A 21,364-nucleotide genomic window follows, 5' to 3' on the forward strand; every position below is an offset into this window, starting at 1 on the left:
GACCAAAACAATACAGCAAATTAACACAAATTCACAAAATGTTTTGGTTGATCAGAATCTGCATTTTTAAGTGAAAAAAAAGTTGAAACCAAAACACTTTGCTCACCACTGCTCAAGATGCAAGTAGGAACCTCCTGGCATTTTCGAAAGTGCCTGAGACACTTTCTGAAAATCCCCTGAACACCTAGCTGCATCTTTAGGGGCCTAAATAGCTTTGAAAACCCGCTCCTTTGTACTTAAAACTAGGGGTCAGGCTACAAATGTTGGGTGTGGATTGTGTTTAAACCCCACCTCTTTGCCCCTGTGAAGTTTGAGGAGCTTGGTTTAATTGCTTCAAATGTTCATTTTTCTGTAACTTATACTCAGTGACTAACTTACTCCCTTTTAATGAGTAATACGTGTCCTTAGTTTTTCCCCCACCTATGGAATCTTACGATGGAGTGAAGTTCTGGAACAGTCTCCCAAGGGGAGCAGTGGGGGTAAAACATCTAACTGGCTTCAAAACTGAGCTTGATAAGTTTATAGAGAGGATGGTAGGATGAGATTGCCTACACTGGCATGTGGCCCGTTGGTGTCTGCCAAATCCCCAAATGCTGGAGACAGGACAGTAGATGGGGTGGGCTCTGAGTTACTACAGAGAATTCTTTCCCAGGTGTCTGGCTGGCAGGTCTTGCCCAAATGCTCAGAGTCTAACTGATTGCTATATTTGGGGTTGGGAAGGAATTTTCCCCTGGGTCAGATTGGCAGAGACCCTGGGGTTTTTTTTGCCTTCCTCTGCAGCATGGGCATGGATCACTTGGAGGTTTAAATTAGCGTAAATGGTGAATTCTCTGTGACTTGAAGTCTTTAAACCATGATTTGAGGACTTCAGTCACTCAGCCAGAGGCTAGGGATCTGTTTCAGGAGGGGATGAAGTTCTGTGGCCTGAAATGTGCAGGAGATCAGACTAGATGATTATGATGGTCCCGTCTGACCTTAAAGTCAATGAGTCTATGAGAAAGATTCTGCAGAAACAAAAACGGTGTAGTCAGCAAGGGGCTTGCTAAAGAGGGAATATTTACAAGCAGACATCAAAACACATTAACATAAGCCCCCAAGCCCTTCCCCAACCAGTTCCTATTGCCCTGGGATGGTGTCCCTGACTTTTTCTCAGCCACTCTCCCCAAGTAACTGGTTTAGAGTCCTTCTCTTGAGCACCTGTGCAAGGAGAGTGCTGTCTTTCATGTTTCCCAACAGAAAAATAAATGACTATTCTAAGCCTTTCACTCTTTAATTAGTTCTCACTTGCCACCTGTTAAGAAGGAAAAATCCTGCATTTTATTTCTATATCCATGTTTAGAGAGACATAGTGGGTGAGGTAATATTTTTATTGGACCAACTTCTGTTGATGAGAGAGACAAGCTTTTGAGTTCTGTGTAAACTCAAAAGCTTCTCTCTCTCATCAGCAGAAGTTGGTCCAATAAAAGATATTACATCACCAACCTGGTCTCTCAAATATCCTGGGACTGACACGACTAGGCCACCACTGCATGTAGCTATGTTTGTAATATGACTTTGATCAGAATTCTTAAGGAAAAAGAAGAAGGAAAACGTTCTCTGTGTATTCCCCTCTTATTTAATACAGATGAAACTAACGGAATGTTATAGAAAGTATTCCAAAAATGTATCAAATTTAATAGAGAATTATGTCTCTTCTCTAGAACTCTATAGATTGATTTTGTGACTCCACAGAAAGGGTATCGATCTCTGTTAAATTCTACAGGATATTTCCATAAGGCCGGCCTTAAAGGATAAAATATAAAGACACAAAATCTGAAAGTCAGGTATTGCTTGTGGCATATTTCAAAGGGTGAGGACTGTAATTAGAAAACTCTAAAGTCATGGGAGTCGTTAATAGCTGGTTCTTTGCTCCCCGGTATTTTAGGCCCATCCTCTATGGTTTGTTGGGAACAAAATCGTGTAAATGTGTAACATGATTGGAAACATTTGTGGGACTTTAATGACAAGAGTGTTTGGGGGGTAGGTGCAGGAGGTTGATCAGAACCTTCCTCTGCCTTGTTTGCAGCCCAGACCCAACAGCCTTGTTTCTACCCCAGGGGGAGGAGTGGGTGAAACCGAGCAGCCTTGCTGCAGGTGCCCGACGGTTCTGTGTTGTTCCTATCACAGCAGCACTTCTCGGCCCGCGCGTAGCTCTGGGACCCATGGGGCTGGAGGCTGTAGAAAAGCACGGGGGGGTTGTCCCGGCTGCCGCTAGGACTTGCCGCTCCCTTTAGATAAGCCGGGCAAAAGGAGGGTGCGATGGCCGGGGTGAAGGGCGTGCGGGAGGGGAAACAAACAGGGCAAGAGAAACGGATCTTGGAACAAACACGCTTTGGGCCGAATGCCTCGGCGGGGCACTGACTGCAGGCCGGCTACCCGGCGAGACACGTGAGCTGGGGCGCGGGGCGGTGTCCCTTCCATGCCCGTTCACCAGCGGAACGCCCCGCTGCAGCGCGATCTCCACCGCCCAGCCCCGCGGGCACAGGCCGGCAACTTCGGAAACTAACTACGGCGCTGCACCGAGCCGCGCGCTAGAGTCCGTCCGTCGCTGCGTTCCAGCCAGCCCGCTCCATGGCGCGCGGGGGGGGGGCGGCCAGCTTCCCTACGCCAGCCAGCGCTGGAACCCCCCGCCCCGAGCCCGTGATGGAGCCTTCGGCCAAAGGCGGCGGTGGGGCCGGGAGCGGGGGTTGCAAGGAGCGGCGCCGTCCCAGGTGCGCGCGCCTGTTCCCCCCTCCCCCGGCGGGTTAGTTGAGCCCTGCCCTGTGTGTGTGTGTGTGCGCGCGCGGGGGGAGGTTCCCCTTTGCCCTGCCTGGGGGCCGGGACTGCTGCGCTGGGAGTCCCGGCTCGCGCAGCCCGGGCCATGAACTGCTGCAGCCGCGGCGGCGGCAACAGCAGCTCTCCGCGCCCCCTTCCCCCCCAAGGTCGCCGCCCCGGGGGGGTCCCGCCTAGCGGGCTTTGCCCAGCGCGAGGATGAGGAAGAGCCGCGTGCACCGGATGGTCCTGGCCACTTGTCTGGGCTCTTTCCTGCTGGTGATTTTCTACTTCCAAAGCAGCCTGAACCCGGGTGAGTTAAATATTCACAGAGCCCAGCCAGCCTCCCTGCCGCTCTCCTGACGCTATCACTTTTGTGTGTCTGTGTGGGGGGAACCCCCCCGTCTGTCCCTCACCCCCCCGCACCCCTCTGTGGAAGGGTCAGACGTGGTCCCTGCAAAGCTGGGCTCGTGATCGCTGGGTTGACTGTGCAGCAGCTTCCGCTGCTCCCTTGCAAAGAGCAGATCTGCATATTCCAGAGTGCAAAGGGCCCGGCTAGGAGACCGCCGGGGCCAGGTGCAGTTACGTGAGTGAAGGGGCTGAAGTCAAGGGAAAGAGTCCCACTGATTTCAGGGAGGGTGGCTGTGGGACCCCAAACCCAGAGTAACTCCGTCGAGATCAGCGAAACTACTCAGGAGCTGTGCGTCGGAACTGAGCCCTTTGTTTCGGGAGATGTTCCACTAGATGCAGTCAGGCTTTTCTACACTTCACTGTGCGCTGAGGGCCAGGTTTAGAGCGACCGTCTGTGCAATAAGCAAGTGCCAGCTTACCAGAAAGTCCTGCTTATGTTGAATCAGTGAAAACTCCCTGGGGAATTCACTTGGCGTTTACATGTTTTTCAGCTGAGATCATTTACCTTCACGTTGTATCTTTTTTGTAATATAAAATTGAATTTCACATATTTAAATGTCCATTTAAAAAGTACAAGTTTTTTTGGGGGGGCGGGGAATCTGTCTCCAGATGTTTGCATGCAATCAGTCCTCTACCTCGAATTACTTTGGTGGATTCCTTGACTTCATCAAATCTAATCTAAAATCTCCATTCGGTATTTGAATTAAAATGTCTTTAAAGCTGTGATGCAGACTAACAAAGGTGAAAGAATGGAACAGGTCTCAGACAGGTGTCATGTCACCCCTCAATGCATCAAAAATCCAATTAAATTGTTGTCCCACTATGGAAGGGAGTATCTTTAATGTCTGCTTTTAGTGATACATTGTGCTGGAGGAGAGGATTCAGTAATAACAGAACTAGAGAATAAACAGTCTTGTACTGAAAGAGTGCATAGTTTCACTGCCTGTTTTCTGCTCTTTCCTTACAAAAGAAATTGCTTCCTATTTCCAAAGAGATATTATTAGGTAATTCCCATCATTTAACATGCACTGATGTCTTCTGATAACAGCAGAGATTTATCAGTGGTGCTTTTAAAGTTATATGCTCAAATTCAAAATACCTGATTGACAGAAATGTTAGTAGATTTTTACCAGTCTGGACTAAATGAGATGTAATTTCCATTTTATAGTAGCTATTCCATCACTTTAATACTCTTTCCTGAAAATAAAAATACATAACTTGTTGGCTGAATAATGTACGAGTTGAAAGGGGCGTTAGGGATGTGTATGTTATGCTTACTGTGCAGCCCTAGAAAACTGCATTCAGTTTTCTGTTAATCAATCACGTATATTTTAAAACCAATAACTTCAGTTTTCTTTTGATGTTTGGAACATTCAGTAGAAAAATGCTGCAATAGATCAGTTAAGTATCTGTTCAGCCAACAGAGAGAAGGCCAAATTTTACATTAACTACACCGGAATTGCCCTGGTGTAACTGAGAGGAGAATCTGGCCTGGTATGTGATTTTACTGTAGTTTTTCTTAAAAAATAGGAGGACACGTTCATGGGCCCTGATCCTGAAGACTCTTATGCATGTGCTTAACTTTAATCCCATGAGCACTGCCAGTATTGATCGGGATGGGATTACTCGCAGGATTAAAGTTAAACATGAGCAAAAGTGTTTGCTGGTTCAGGCAATCATACCCAGTGACAGCGTCCCTAGGACTACATCGGAATGAGGTAATTAAATGTCTGGAACCTGTGCTGGGGAAGTGCTGAGTGCCTCCTGTTGAGTTTGTTGGAAACTGAGCACCCCCTATGTAAGGATCATGCCCTTCATTCAGAAAAAGTATCATTTTTGAGAGGTCCCCTAAATAAACCTATTTCATATAAAATGAGGTTACTTTGCAGGTAAAGAGTTAGGGGCAAAACCCCAGCCGGTGTCAATGGTCATAGCTCATGGACCGTTTCCTCTGTTTGGGTGGGTCCGTGAGCATTGGCACCAGCCAGGATCTGCCCCGTAGAGCTCACGTTAGAGATGACTATTGAATGAATCAAAAGGAGACACATGTCATTGAAATCATGTGAGTTAAAGATAGTTGCCAATACTACCGCTGCCCCTCCATGCCCTTCTTCAAATTTTGTTGTTATGCTGCTCCCTGTCCCTATATAGAGGGACTTTACCATTGAGTGCTGTCCAGTGCAGAAAACAAACAAGCCTAACAAAAGCGTTTTCTCTCAGCTGAGATCAAATTGAGATTTGTCACTTTGATTTTAGGTGTTATCTGTAGCAATAGCAGCTAAACAATTTCAGACAGAAAGTGATAGTGGCTCTTTAAGTTGTTTGGTGTATTTCTAGTATTACAAAAAAGGATTCCAGGGCAGGAGAAACTCTCAAATCCCCTTCAGAGCAATCAGATGCTTTTTCCCTTGTTGCTAGGCTAGGTTCTTCAGGTTGTATTTCACATGCAACCTGAAATGTGTTAGTTTTAATTGATCGATCAGTGCTAAAGGCGCATATAGATTCTGCCGTCATTTGAGCAAGGATCAAGGCTTAAAATTGTGAGAGGAAGAGGGTGACAAATGATCGTTTTATTAGACATAGAAAAGCCCTTTAAGGGTTTTATCCGCTTGGAAGAGAAATAACTAAATCAGCTGAAATTATCACCTTTGGTTATGTCTATGTGTGGAGCAGCTTGCACTGAAATAACAAGTCATATCGAAGTAGGGCACTCGTATTCCAAAGTCAGAGTGTGATGCACAGACTTGTACTGAAATAACTAAAAGTGTGAATTACCACTGATGTGGTTATTTCAGTTCCAGTTTCCATGTAGACAAGGCCTCTGACTACAATCCATCCTCCTTGCTAGTGCGTGATACAGAGATCAAACTTATTTCCATTGAGGTCAAAGGCAAAATTCCTGGTTTTATGGCTTGTATGGCTAAATTCTATTTGCAGTTACACCAGTGTAAAGACAGCTACTCCAGTTTTACGTGTCTGCCTGAGGGCATGATCTGGACTTTAGTCTTTGTCGTGGGGTGGGGATGTATCAGATTGAAAAACTTTTATTCAAGACAACTTTAAAAAACAAACAAACCAAAAAAAAAAAAAACCAGGCTCAGGTACAGAGTTTAAACAAGTCTCTCAGCATCCAAGCATAACACACATACAGCTGCTCAGCGTACATACAGATAGATGAAAAACAATGAGTTGGTGCCACATTTGATTTTAGCCACAACTGCAAAACGACAGATGTAACTCTTTGTAAAACCTCTTTAAATAACAGTTTATCATTTAAATAACTGTTTAGCATTGAAATCCAACACACTCTCTAAACTAGACTCTGATCTCAGTTACATTGGTGTCTATCCAATAAGGTCTTGGATTGATCTTGGTGTAACCAAAGTCAGAATCCGATCCTTTGACTGTTTTTTTCCTCCAGCTTTCACTGAGCTTGTGCATCATTGGTTGTGTCTCCACGAGCTTTGTCCACCCCAAATTTCCCATCATAGCTAATCCTGGTGCAGTTTTCCCTGTGGTAGCAACAGTGCCCGTGTAGAGTAGGCTCCAGCAGATGCTTGCGGTTTTTTACCATTGTGCTATTTAACCCCACCCACAGCAAGTCTAGATGACACAGTGCTGAAATGCTGCCGTCTGCTGGCTCCTTGTCTGCACTGAGCCTCCAGCCATTGCTACCACCAGTGGGAAATTTGGGGGTGTGGGAGGACGGGAATACTAGGCTATATAGGGCCACTGAATGCAGTGCAGAGAGATGGGGCTGCCTGAACATGGGAAGAAAGGGGGAGTGAATGATGCACTGTAGTAGCCTCTGTCTCTGTGCAGACTGAAACTTCAGCTAAATGAGGTGAGTGGTGAGGCTGACTAATCGAACAGTCCAGCAGGGGAATCTGTCGGTTTGCAATTTGCCTTATCCTTCGCCATGCTGGCATTTTCCACATTGCCAGGCTGAGGTCTGCTTTCGGTTTTGTGCGACATCTGCAGTCTCCAAAGTGGTTAAGCAAATGGCCGCTCCGTCCCACAGGAATTTGAATATTTCCTATGTAAAAGAGACATGTCTCTAAAGAAAGCGCTGCAAGGGACATTCAACTCCAACCAGTCTGATTTTCCTATAACCATTGTAAATCAGGAGTAGCACGACTGAAGCCAGTGGGGTTATGCTGGTATAAGTGAGTGGAGGAAACAACAGTCCCCATGTGCATAAAACATTTCAGTTTCTGCCTTTGGTGTCTGTTAATCAGTGAAGGCCCACTGTGCTATGTGAAATGCATATGTGGCTGTTGCCAGCCACCTCTGGCTGCAAAATAGTCAGGATTTTCCTCTGTACATTTATTGACTCTTGGACCCTTGTTTACTAGAGCCCAGTGGCGGTTGAGGATGCGCAATGCATTGCACGATTGGGGTTTGCTTCAGCTAATGTAGTCAAAGTGCTGTATTCATAGAGTCATAGCGTTTAATGCCAGAAGGGAGTGTTAGAACTTCTATTCCGAGCTCCTGTATATCATAGGCCACTAAACTTCACCCTGTTTCCCCTGTGTTGAGACCGATACTTTTGTCTGATTAAAGCCTCTCTGCTAAAAATTTTGATGTGAAGACATCAGGATGTGGAGAATCCACCACTTCCCTTGGCAGTTTGTTCTTTTGGTTAATCTCCCGTGCTGTTACAAAATTTGTGCCTTCTGTCTAATTTGAATTTGCCATTGGTTCTTCTTATGTCTTTCTGTCCTGTATTAAGCGGTGCTGTAGTACCCATACTGAAGAGGATCGTGCATTTTCTAGAGTTCATTTCCAACCGGCTGTTGATGTGAGTTGTTGAACCTCCAAAGATGCCTTCCAGTGCCAACACCAGGGCCTTACATTGCCCCTGAGCCACGCACGCAGGTCCTGCTGACTTTAGTAGGACTTTTGCTGCCCTCCCGCAATGGTATATAGTGCTCATGAGTTTTTTGTCAACCAGCAAGCTCAGGAAAAGCTATTTCTTTTTCCTTGGATAGGAAGTAAGTTCTATGGCAGGTGTCCTAGGTACCACATCTCCTATAACGTCTTGAATTGCATTTCCCATTCACTCTAATGAACTGAATGCTAATGAAAGGAAGAAGGGGCCCTGATGTTGTATATACTATGTTACTGCACTGGCCATTGACATTTGCAACTGATCGTGAAATAATGCCTAAGAAAAGAGGGGGAAAGTGCAACTTGCAGGGTAGCTAACATTCATTTAAAGTATGCTTCTGTTCTGAAAAATGCCTATGGAAAAGGGCCCTTTCTTGCTCCCTGGATGTGCCTGGTCCCAGTTGTTGACATCGCAGCCATTAAAAAGATATTTTGCTACTTTGTGCTCACATGAGAGCCACAGATGCAGCCCAGCTATGGCAGAGTGAGCTGGATTGTGTTCTGGATCTTGCACTTCATCAAAAGAGTGCGTTAACTACAAGTCCACTTGCATGGCCAAAGTCCTAGGACTCAAATGGAAGGCAATAGGATTCCATGGATAAAAGCAAGAATTCCTGCAGAATCTTCATTACTGGGTACAAAGCATGAGCAGAAAAGAGCTCTGTGGGGAGAAGTTCAGTGCTGCACCAATGGCAGGTTTCTGTAGAACAGGGGTTCTTAACCTGGGGATCATGAACTAGTGTCAGAGAGATGCAACCACGTTGCCCTTCCCATATTACCAAGTGTAAGGGGGATCTTAGCTAGATGGGAAGCAGATTTTGTGGGGAAAAGGGCTGGAGAGGAATTCCGTTATGGAAAATATTGAAATCCTATAGGACATCCATTCATTTGAATGATGCTTCAATACAAAATAGCGATAAGATGAGCCTATTTCCTGGTCATACCTGTTGTGATTTTCGTCACAGAAGAACAGGGTTTTTGTTTTCTGCTTCCAAGGCATGGGAGCTTATGGTTTAACATTGAGTGACCAGATGGCAAGTGTGAAAAATTGGAATGGGGTGGGAGTAATAGGCGCCTGTATAAGACAAAGCCCCAAATCCTTAAAATCAGGCCATCAGGTCACCCTACTTTAACACGACTTCCCAACAATGTTCAGACCAGCTGTGACTCTTTGTGAGTTTGGAGTTTATGCTGTGTTAGAGATCAGCCCAAACCACCAAATTTGGATCGGGATGAGGAGGATCCCAAAATTCAGGAGAGTTTGGATTTGGGGAGATTTGGTCCAGGCCTCCCTCTACCTTGCACATAGTTAATAGACCAATGATCTCCTGTGAGCAAAGTGGCTCTAAAGGACAGTGCACGAGTTAATTCACTCAAGCCAATATTTTCAAAGGTGACTAGTGATTTTGGGTGCATCCATTTTTGGGTCCCCAACTTGAGGAGCCTTAAAGGGGGCTAATTTTTAAAGAGTATGGAGCACCCGCCCTCTGAAAACCAGGTCGTTTTAAGGTGACTCAAGGTAGGCATCCAAAATCAGTAGTAACTTGAAAATCTTGGCCTGAGTGAACTGTCACAATCAACTCTGGCCTTGTCCCCAGTGAGAAAATGCCCACCAATGCAGCTGTACTAGTGGAAGCACCAATGGGAATTTCCCCCTTAAAATTCCGTACTGCAGGCATGGCTGCCAAGACTCGGGGAGTGGGAAAAGTGTTATAATCCATATTAAAATGTAATAATAGTGGGCTCTTCCCCTCTACTTTTCCGATGAAGTGCTCAACGTGTTTACAATAATTATTTAACTAAATCATATTTTACATCATCCCTGTGAGAAAAGTAAATATTATTACACCAATCTTGCAGCTGGAGAAACTGAGGCACAGTGCTGTTAAGTGACTTGTCCAAAGCCACATAGAGTTGGGCCACAAATCTGCAAGAACACTTGGGCTTAGGTTTAAATGGGGGTACCCATGTGCTTAAAGTTAAGCATGTGTGCAAGTATTTGCAGGAGTGGGGCCTTAGCAGAGCTAAGAATAGGATTTATGGGTCCCCACTCCCAACCCTCCATCCCATCTGCTCAAGACAACAGTTTCTCTGCAATTTTTTAAAAAAAGGTTATTTTTCATTCAAAGATTTTGGGTAAAATCCCGACGCCACTGAAATAACAAAACTCCCATTGCCTTCAATAGGGTCAGAATTCCCTTCCTAGTCTTTAATTATAATAGTTCAGGGAAATTAATACGTCAGAACAACCCGATACTACTCAAACCGTTGTGTTGTAGTTACCCCATTATCTCATGTTTTAAAAAAAATGGAATGTTGAACTTTTCTTGTCTTTGCTGTACGCTAAAATGAATGCAAGTGAAATCCCAAGTTGCATCAAGAGACGCATGCTGTGCCTTCTCTTGCCTCGTTGGGTACTCGCCTGTATACTGTACCTGGTCCTGCAAGCTCTCTGTGCTTGGAACTAATTGGAGCCAACTGGGATTCTGTGCACAGAGGACTTGCTTGATCAGATCCTGTTAGCAACTGACCAACCCAGTTCTAAGTCTTTCCCGATAACGGTGCTGATCTGGCTTCCCTCTCATTGGGGCTACATGACAGGCATTGATTTGAAAATATAAGGGGCCCTCCAGTGCTTTTATCCATTTGCTTTAGTTGCAAATGAGTTGCGTGAGTTTTTTTTCAGCTCACATTCCAGTTTTTAGCTGCATGAAATCCAAGAGGCAGTGTCTGACCTGTAAGAGGGAATATACTAGTGCACTGTTAAAACAATAGGCCATCATGTCAGCAGGGGCCCTAGATAACACAGTCTGGAATGCTATTTCTCACACCCCACTTGCATTGGCTTGTGTCAAAAGGAAGGCGTGTAACACAGAATCTGTTACCCACTCTTGTGGACAAACTGCACTTGAACATGGATCTGTAATGAAGTCCATATGTTCCTGAGGGCCAGTCCTTTCATGTGGAATGCTTTCTAGTCTTTTCTGGCTTTGTGCAGTTTCCTGACAGTCTCTCGTATTTGCAAGAGATTTGAGAGAGAGGAAGAATGGGACTTAGCTTGTCTGGAAGTTTATTCTGCATCTGCAGAAAAGGGACAGAAGATGGTGATCCTGGGGACTTTTGCCTTATTGATCCAGGCCTTTGTCTCCCTCAGTGCACCCTGCGTGGGGCTACTTCTCAAGAATGTTGTCTGGCTAGTTCCCTCTTTACTCAGGTTGGGCCCCTGGGTGCCTGTGAAAGAGCCTCACCCCTCATGTGTTACTGCATCTGTGGAGATCCAGCAAGCTAGCAATCTTCATGTCTAATGGTGAGGGGGCTGGAGGCAGGGCATTCCCAGAGAGGGGGTCTGTGACTGTTTCACTTCTGGTACTGATTGGCCAGAGTCCAAATTTACTGACCTTCGGGTCACTCTGTGTCTTCTCCCAGGTGTTGACTGGTGCGGGCAGAGGTAAGTCATTCTGGGGCAACGTCTACATTTGGGATGTGCACCACTGTAGCTACATCAATGGGGTTACCTCAGTGCAAATTTCTATTCTATATAAGTTCTTATACTGTGCTCATCACTGTAGTATCTGAGGGTACCTTTACACTACAGTAAAAGACCCACGGCAGAGAGTCTGGGGCAACTGATGAGGGCTCATGGGGCTTGTGCTACAGGACAAAAAATAGCAGTGTAGACATTCAGGCTCGGGCTTGAGCCTGGGCTCTGAAATCCAGCGAAAGGTGCGGTTCTTTGTGCTCAGGTTCCAGCCAGAGCCTGCGTGTCTACACTGCTGTTTTTAGTCCTGTAGCATGAGCCCAGTGCACCCAAGCTCTCAGACTTGTTGCTGTGGGTTTGTTGTTGAAGTTTAGGCATACTCGGAGTGCCTTCCGGTACTGCACTGAGCAACAAAGGCTACACATCGTCAGTCATGTGTTATTTGTTCCTTAAGTCTAGACAAGCCCAGAACTGAATTTCAGATCTGCATCTGCAGCCTGATTCGCCCATGCTTTGCGCCCTGGGTAAGCATATTCACCAGTGGAAAGTGGGTGAGAAATGCTACCTGGTCAGAATGGCAGGGGTTGTCTCTCATTTTGCCCAGGTGTAGATAACTACATACCAAGCAAGGCAGGAAAAATCAGGCCCAGGAACTTTATGACTGGGATCTAACTCTTGTTCCATTGATGGCATGCAGAAGATGCCGCACCCTGTGAATTACAGTAGTGATTCTTACGTTTCTCATGCCAACCATCAACTTGGTCATTTTAAACACACACCAAGGCAGGGCTGACATTCTTCTAGCTGTTGGTTGGTTTGTTTTTTTAAAAAGTAAAATAAATATTAGACACAATTTTGAGATAATATAAGTTAACAATTATAGGTGGGATTTGAGCATGCAGTTGCCATGATTTGCACATATAAAGGGCTGATGCACAACATTGATTTGAGTTGTGTGCACAATAATAGTCGTGGCATCCCAATGGGAGAGATTTTGTGGGCATCCAACCCTGGATGCACATGTGAATTGAGATTTGAATTGAGAGCCTCAGCTGGCATACATGTATCAAGAGTAATGTGTGCAACTTGGGCACACAGACATTTGTAGTTGTAAATTTCAAAAAAATGTCTCTTTAGTATTCTGTTTAGTATCAGGTTCATTTTATTACTTTTGTTGCTCCCCAGAGTTTGCTTGTCACTTTGCAAACACAGTAAGATGTGGTCCCTCTGCCAAGGATCTTACAGTCTACTCAGAATGGGTACAATACACACATTTAACCCAAGAGACATGAGAACTGGCACAGACAGTTCTGTAAGAGATCAGCAGTGCAAAGGTTGGCAACACAGATGGGCTTGAAGGAGAACAGGTAACATGTTCTTGTGCATGGGAAGAGAGAGTCTATAACATATTACTTGATATCTCACAGCTTAATAATACATGTATCTGGTGCCTTGAGAGTCCCTTACCCCGTGTCTCATTTGCAGTTCACCCAGGAGAGGATCTCTTGGTTTCAGTTTGCTGTACTATGGCACAGAACCAGAAAGGTTTGTGAAGTATCCTCTAATAATAATTTAACTTACTTTATATAGGGCCTTTTGATGGAAGACCTCAAAGCACCTTGCCAGTGTTAACTAAGTGTTAGAACCACCCTGCAGGTAGGGAAGCATTATCCCCACAAGGCATGGAGGGATTTGCCCAATTTATTTCCCACTTAGTTCCTTAGGAGTTGAGAGCATTCAACACTTTGCAGAATCAGAGCCAATTCCACTTGCATTGAAATCATTGCCATTGACTTCTGTGGGTACAGCAGAGGGCCTGGAATCAGCTGGGAATAAAACCCAGGGTTCTTTGTTCCCAGACCTCTGACCTAGCCACTAGCACACGCTCCCACCCTGGAAATGGATGCTGATTGTGGACATCAGTTACCTTTAGAGATTATATTGCTATGAAACTAAGATCCAGATTCTAGATACCTGTCTGGATCAGAGGTTTTGATTTGATCCCATGTTTAGTTAGGATAACTTGATGCGGCCATATTTTCCCCTGAATTCTGCAATATTCCCCCTTTTCGAAGTTCTTGTGTATGAATACAGCTATCCCTTTGACGGTAAATATCCCTCCTGCCTTTGGGAGGGAGCAACTTGGAAAGCTGTAGGGCTTTAAACTGTTTACTTCTCACCTACATTCTTTATATTGGATGGTTCGTGCATGCCCTGTTGGCCCTGCTTGTGGAACACTCTGTATAGAACGCCTTGTAGGCTGGAGATGGTCCCGCTGCGATCCTCTTGTGGATCCTTGCTGTTTATTCACCTCTTTCTAAATAGCTGCATTCACCAAAGTCGTTGGGGGTATGGCACATGGCTGCCTATGGTGGACTGCATTTGCTTGATATTTACTTCTTGCTGCCCAGTGTTCTCTGTGCCACTTGAAAAAGCAAGTACCTATCAAAACTGTTTCTAATGGGGAGAATAGCCTGCCTTGTGCTCTAGGGACAATGGTGGAAATCGAGACTTCAGTCTTTATCTCCTTTGTGGCATGCCTGGACTCACTCTCTTCTGTGTAATATCACTTGCCTTGTAGTTCCAGGCGGGTAGCCCTGTTAGTCTGTTTTCAGCAAGAGTTCTGTGGCACCTTTAAAGACTAACACATTTATTTGGGCATAAGTTTTTGTGGGCAGAAACCCACTTTCTTCATCTGATGAAGTGGGTTTCTACTTTTTGCATCTGACAAAGTGGGTTTCTGCCCACGAAAGCTTGTGCCCAAAGAAGTGTGTTAGTCTTTAAGGTGCCCCAGAACTCTCGTTGTTTTCCTTGTAGTGATACTGTAGCCTCCAGCAAAATCCCTTCCATACAGCCAAAACCTCAGCCTCAGGCAGAAAGCCTGAGGTTAAGCAGGAACGTGACAGAGCTGAGAGCCTGTCTATTGGGAGCTCACTGAAAGTCCTTGGGTGGCCGTTGGTCAGCTGAGCTCATCTCCCTGCCCTGTGATTTATTTGAAATCTACCAGCGTGTGGAATAATACTGATGCATTAACAAAGCAAATGCTACATTTATTATTTTGGAAAGTCAGCCGAGTGCAATGAGAGCGTCCGGTATGTGTGAGAAGTGTGGGGACCACATCTAAAGTTGCTTAGTGAACTAAGGGCTCTGTGCAGAAAGCCCTGAATCAAAACGTTAGTTCATTGGTTTCATAACCTACATGTGCTGAATCTCCTGTTCTCTGGAGACTATGATTAAAAGTTGGTTTTAACATGATCATAACTTAATGAGTGAAGTGGTGCCTTTTGCGAGCATTGAGGTACTTACAGACTTTACATAAAGCGCTCAGCTCATATCAGCTACCACTGGAATACAGCCACTTCCGGGCTAAGGCGCAGCAGCAGCCATTAGAACTGTTCCTTCTTCCCTAGAGAGTGGGTTTAGGACAGGAGGTGAGGAAGAATACAGGATGCAGGCAGTGGGAGTTTTGACTGACAGTATGGGATTATCCAAGGTGGAGTTTAGTGAAGACACTGAGGTTGACACTTCTATCCAATAATGACCACAAACGATCAGGGCCTCGGTTTTACACTCCCCTGCAGGGAGGGAACAGAAGAACACCACCATCTAGCAGTGTGCTGCACTGTTGCTATATTGAATCACCAGTAACTTGCCTATTCCTCAGACGTCTCCAGGCTACGTAGTGAGACAGCCCGGCTCTGCTTAACTAGTGCAGACTGACAGAACCACAGCCTGAGGTATAGGGAACGTCTTTGTGCTCGCTGACCAGTAGGTTGACTAGAGTGAACCCTCAGCTTTCAGTCAGTGTTTCTTTTTACCCTTGTTGCAAATACTGTAATTAACGATCTGCTTTATTTTCACGCCACCATTGCTCTCACCACAGGTTGTATTTGCAGTGGCTTTTAGACCTGTGCTTTGTTGGAGGGTTTGGGGTAGATTAAAGCTTTTCTACATTGTGTGGTTGCCTGCCCTGGCAATAATTTACAGCTCAGGCATTTTGAAGGCTTGCCGGCCAACTGACTCTTGGAATAAGTCTAAGATCTGCTGAATTCTGAACTTTGTTCTATGCATTTAAGAACTTTCTTGCTTTCCTTCAATTGACTAAAATGCCAGATCAGCTCAAGTTGCCCTTTTGCTGGGGTTCCACTGCGGATAAAAAAAACCCAGTGGTTACTGCAGGGAACCAGAGATTCTCTCTTAGCTCAAGGGATGGGGCCTGTGTACGTGTAGCCAAAAACCTGAAGTTGGAGACTGGTGTCTCCTGTTCATTGCCAATGGACTTGTTACGGGAGGCTCTAGAATTGTGTGTACATGAAACCTTTGGGATTTTTAATTTGTGATTTTTAGTTTCGATTCCCTTTTGTTTATGTAGGAAAACTCCCAACAACCTGAGACATAAAGGCAGTTCCTGAAGCATGGCATTGACCTGCCCATCATTGGCCTGGAATTCACTTGTATTTCCAATAGCTCTCCAGTGCTGTGGCATTTGATATCGTTACATGTTAATTTGTCTTAAACAAGAAAGAAGGATCTTTTCTGATAGCTTTTACCAGTGCATTTATTGCTGAGCTAGGGTTCAGTAGCTACCTGTATACCAAAGGCCTGGGATATGCTACTGCCCCCTTCTCATCTGTGGAATAAGCACAACCACAACACCCACGTCTTGACACAGCTACATTGGCTCCCTGGCTCATATCAAAATTAAAATAAACATCTGGCCTTTTCCTGCTCCTTTTTTAAAACATTCCTTGTTTCCAGCTCACCGCTCTCTTGTGTGTCTCTTCCCACTCCCCTTTCCTTCCTGCTCCTACCCTTCCTCTAATACCAGCCTCTCCACATAGTGTCACCCCTCCATGGGAGAATCTTGTTGTCTTCTGCTCTTATGATCTGGAACAGCCTTTTTTTCTTACTGACTCATCCATCTCTGTTGTATTAGTTTGACTCATCAGCTTACAGATCTCCACTCAAAATGTAGCTCTTTTCATCTCTCTCCCTGTGCTCCTATTTTTTATTTTCACTGCACTTGTTTAATTTAGCTCCATGCAAGGCCTGTTGACATGGGCTGGAGATGCTTTTCCATACTTAGCAAAGCTGTGCTGTTGTGCACAGTGAGCTTGGAGATTGCTCACTGTGTTAGCTATTTTGTGCTTTGTGTAGCTGCTGCTTCAAGCTACCTTTGAAAGCACCAAAAATCACACTGTCCATGGCAGGTTCTGGTGGTGTTCTCACATGCATAAATTATGTTATGCTGAGGGAACTGGAGACTGCATCCATCACAAACCTCTTTGAGATTGGGTGTGATCACACCATGCAATTAATATATCTGCCAGAATAAAGTAATCTCAGGATCCCACCTAGGAGTTTTGGGTTGAGTGGGTGGATGGGCTTTGCTGACAAGGCTGAGGTGTGTGTGTGTGTGTGTGTGTGTGTGTGTGTGTGTGTGTGTGTGTGTGTGTGTGTGTGTGTGTGTGTGTGTGTGTGTGTGTGTGAGAGAGAGAGAGAGAGACCCACACTCAGACATGGCCAGTGCAAAAAAGTCAAGCAGCAGTCTGTAAGCATTGTGTGACCAAGAGAGAGTTTGGGGGCAGGGGTGCTGGCTGAATGAAGCTTGGGGCTGTAAGTGAAGAAACTGCTCCTTTTGGTTTCGGTCTCTCCTTTGTTTGGAGAAGCAGGACTTGGTACATTTCTTGCAAATAAACAAGGCGGCATCAAAGAAAATACCAGACTCCATCTGCATCATCAATGGTTATTCCCAACTGGGACATCCCCCCAGGGTGCTGAATTTTGACTAGCTGCTCTGGTCAAAAAGGGGTAACATTAGTTACTTTATGTTCTGACTGCGCTTGAAAATACAAATTGTGTTCAGAGTTTTGGGGCTGATGTGACGTCTTAAAATGCTTGGTACACTCATACTGATGAGACCTGGTGCTTTCAGACATCCTTTGCTCTTTTGTGCTGGAGTTCTTTTTCCTAGATGGACCTGGGTAGGCAATTTGGTAGAGTTAAAAATCTAAGCTAAAGATTCTTCTTCTTCTCTGAAGGTCTGAATCTTCATTTTCCTGCCTCTTGTGTTGTCACTTGCTCCAGGGCAAGGTGAATGCAAAGCATGTGTGAAATGTTACCGGTTTGATTTGGTGGAATTTGACAGGCCCTTTGCACTAGTGTAAATGACTGCAAAGTGACAGAGACTCAGGCACTGCCTGTGGACAGTGCAATCTTTGCAGCTTGCGCCTCACTTTGTGAATGGTGCCACCTGACTAATCCACCTGCATATTCTGGATGCTTTCTGGGCTCTTTCCTAATTCTGTTCTTGCCGAGGAACTTGGGGGTGCATCGGGTTTGAAAGGGATTGCTGCGTTCCCTTGTTTCAGCGCCTGTCCCTTGCGGTCAGCTCCACGTGAGCTGTCTCTCTCTAGAAGCTCTGCAACGCATGGATTTGCAGTCCCACCACAAGTAGGAAACCTGATTCAGCTCTGGCCTCTGACCAGATGTTACTTAGCTGCTCTGTGTGATGAATTATTGACTCTGCAGGAAGAAGTGGGACACCGTTGTTGGGATCAAAGGTGATATTTATCTGGAACTATTCATGGTGGGTGTTTCTGTGCCTAGGTCCTGGCTAAGGGGGCTTCCCGTGAGGCATTGACTCAGGAGATTAGCTTGAACCAATTAGTGGTCAGAAGATTTTCAATAACTTCCCTCTCCCCCATGCTCATTGTCTTCTCCTCTAAATCAGAAGCTGAAGTGCATGAAATTCTGAACTCCTCTCTATGGTAACAGTGACACCTGCATATATTATACCTTTGATGCAGATGGGAAAAAGGCACAAAGAGATTAAGGACCCAGTCTTGCATATAACTACTCCAAGCGTAGTGCTTGCTTGGTGGAGTCCTAGAGAAGAAGCTAATTGATCTATTTATGGTAGTGAGCACTATGCATGGTAGTAGCAGCTTTGAAGGATGGGACCTGATGTATCTTCCTTAAAGTCACTCCTGACCCTTGGAGGTACTGAACTTACTTATCTCCCCTGGACTTCAGTGGGGCAGAAGGGTGTGACAATTTGGGGGATCTGACGGTACAATTTAGGGACTCTGGTTGATGTTATGAAAATTATTGCCTCGTGGAATGCATCAAGGTGGATGTGGACTCCACCATTTGCTGACAAGGCTGTAAGCAGTTTTGCCTCGGCCAAATACAAAGTGGCCAACTTTGGTCCAGAGCACAGTCATTAAACAATGCGGATACTAAGTAGGTTGGCTGGAGCTGGAAGAAGCGACTTCCTCCAGCTTGTCTGCAGAATGCTGGTGAAGTAAAGAGTAGAAAAACACCAGCAGCAGAATACAGGAACCCGGTACTGGCAGGGGGACATATAAACTCGAGAGACTCACAGAGACAGGACAGGAAGCTCGGGGCAGAAGAAGGGAAGAAATGGATATGCTTTCATTACGCTGTTTAACTGTGGGCCAGCGAAAGTCAGAGAAGACTAGCTGAGCGGGAAAGACTCCATGATTTGGAAGAGAAGTCATGAGCTATAGAGAAAAAATCTGAGATGCCCCAGAGGGTTCTGCCCAATCCCAAAGAACTCTCCGGAATGGTGAGGAACCTGAGGCAGGCAAGTGTGTATAGGTGTGTTTGTTGTTTTGTATAGATTGGTGTATTTCTCAGGCTACTAAGTAAAGAACAAAGGTGTTTAGGATCCTGTGCATGTTTTAGAATCTGAATGTCTGTGGGTCTGTTGGCTTTCTCTGTCACATACCCCTGAAGAGGTGAACTGTAAACCAGAAGGTGCACACCTTCAGCCGGCTTCTGGGGAACGTGCCAGAGCTACTGGGAGGCTTGCGGGAGACAGCACTAGTTTCAGGGCCTAGGCAAATGGACCCTGGAATTCCTCCTGCCGAGAAGGGTGTCAGACATGAGGCCCACACCTGGAGTCAGGGCCTAGAGACCCAAAGCCAGGAACAGGGTCTAAATTGTGCCTCACCCCAGCCAGCGAAGGACACTTGGGAGTCAGTATTTGGATCCCCTCATGGCACTCTGGTGAGTATCCAACAACGGGGAGCTTGACTAGATCTGTGATAGAGGGCGCTTGGCACTCGCAAGACTTGGGTCAGCCTGATTCTGCTTCCACTGAAGTCAGTAGGAGTTGGTGGTGGGAGTCTTGCTAATGACTTCAGTGGGTGCAGGAATGGTTCCAGAGTCAGCTGGGAAGAGAATTCACAGTTCCTGACTCCCAGGCCCCTGCACTAGCTACTAAACTGCTCTCCCTCCCTGCAAAAGGAAACTGACCTTCTCTAGCACCTCCTGTAGACCAAGTGTCCCAGAGAGCTAACCAGGGCAGTGCGCTTAATGCTGATAGTGCAGTAGCTCTGGAGGTGAATACTGCAGCATTTCAGACAGCCAAGTGGAACTGATGTTTAACTTCTGTATACTGTGTGTCAGTGCTACAGTGATAGGCACCTTGGAAATGCTTGAACCCATTCTCCGGCATTCAGAGGAAATGCCGGCTGGGAAGTCTGGGTTATCTGTGCTGTTTCATGATAACCGAAGTGGGATCTTGGTCATACTGGATATATCAGTGCTCCATCTAGCCTGGTACATTGCCTCAGACAGCATCCAGTGCTGCATGCTTCAGAGGAAGGCACAAGAAACTTCGTAAGGGATAATTATGCAATAACATTCTCATTGGGGGATATTCCTACAAATCTTCAATACTTTAAAAAATCTAAGCTCTTTAACTCTGTCTAGTGGCAATGAGTTCCACAGGTTAATTGCATCTTATGTTAAAAGGAAATAATCTAAGCAGAGATCTGAACTGTGCCTGTAGTTGGTGAAGCACTGAGAATCCCAGAGATTAATAAAGGCATAGGGGGAGTAGCTGCTAGTAAACTGGTGCTATCAGAAAGGATTTGCTGAGTCTGCATTTTCCATGATCTGGTTGCTATATTCTGCATTGTGATTTTATCAGTTTCAGATGTGGAGCTGGCAAGACTGCTAGAAACATACCAGCCAGTCATAGACATCCCTCTGAGGAAGGCTGGGACTGTGAGCAATACATCATCTGGGATATTTCTTGCTTGCTTGCATATTTTGAGCGTTAATGTGCCTGAAAGTGAGCGACCAAAAGAGCTGGTCTGAGCCAAACCTAAGTACAAGCAGGCACTGTGCAAGCTCCCTGGCCAGCACCGCAAGATAGCCCAATCCCGACTCTCAGCACCCTCCGCTATCCTGGGCTCCCACACAGCAATCACAAGGCTGGAGCACAGTGGATCAGGAAGCAGCAGCCACTGACTGCTACAGCTGGGCTCTTAATCTGACAAGTTGGCACAACTGCCTGGAAAGTCTGGGCCCAAGGGTTTAGTGCAGCTGTGTGCCTGTATGCACAGGCCCCAGTAATTGTGAGTCCATATGATTATGGACACCTAAACATTCTGCATGTGCACAGAAAAATCTTGGCCTGTGATTGTGTGTGGGATGCCAGACTCCTCATTTGAAAATCTGCACTCTGACATCCAGGCTTGGGTGCTGCTAGGTCCAACCTGTCTCCCCCAGCACTGACAGGGTGAGCACCGTCGGTACAATTCCTGGAAAGCAGTGGCCTGAAAAGGGAATGTACTGACAGTGAATGGGAATGCTTTTAGTTTATACTGTTGTTCTGCTGCTGCTGACATCCAGGGCCAAGAGAGTGACTGACTGGGGTGGTAGGGTCAGAGAGGCTGTCCTGTTATGTAAAATCCATGTTGCTGTCCTTTGTGACAGCAGTGAATAGGGGTGGAGACTCTAATGGAGCACAGCTTCCCG

The 21,364-nt window shown here is 45.8% G+C and overlaps 1 protein-coding gene across 1 annotated transcript in view; it reads left to right on the forward strand.

Moving 5' to 3' along the window:
* The first annotated feature begins 2,806 nt into the window (after positions 1-2,806).
* The window catches only part of CHST13 (carbohydrate sulfotransferase 13), a 62,326-nt gene continuing 43,768 nt past the window's right edge, over positions 2,807-21,364 (forward strand). Inside the window, exon 1 of the mRNA XM_067544306.1 lies at positions 2,807-3,103. Within this exon, the coding sequence (XP_067400407.1) occupies positions 3,010-3,103 (94 nt within the window). The 5' untranslated portion in view covers positions 2,807-3,009. The remainder of the gene's footprint in view (positions 3,104-21,364) is intronic.

Source organism: Emydura macquarii, unplaced genomic scaffold (genome assembly GCF_026122565.2).
Source record: "Emydura macquarii macquarii isolate MOO-44397 ecotype Brisbane River unplaced genomic scaffold, CSIRO-AGI_Emac_v2 contig_968, whole genome shotgun sequence".
NCBI classification, from domain to species: Eukaryota; Metazoa; Chordata; order Testudines; family Chelidae; genus Emydura; species Emydura macquarii.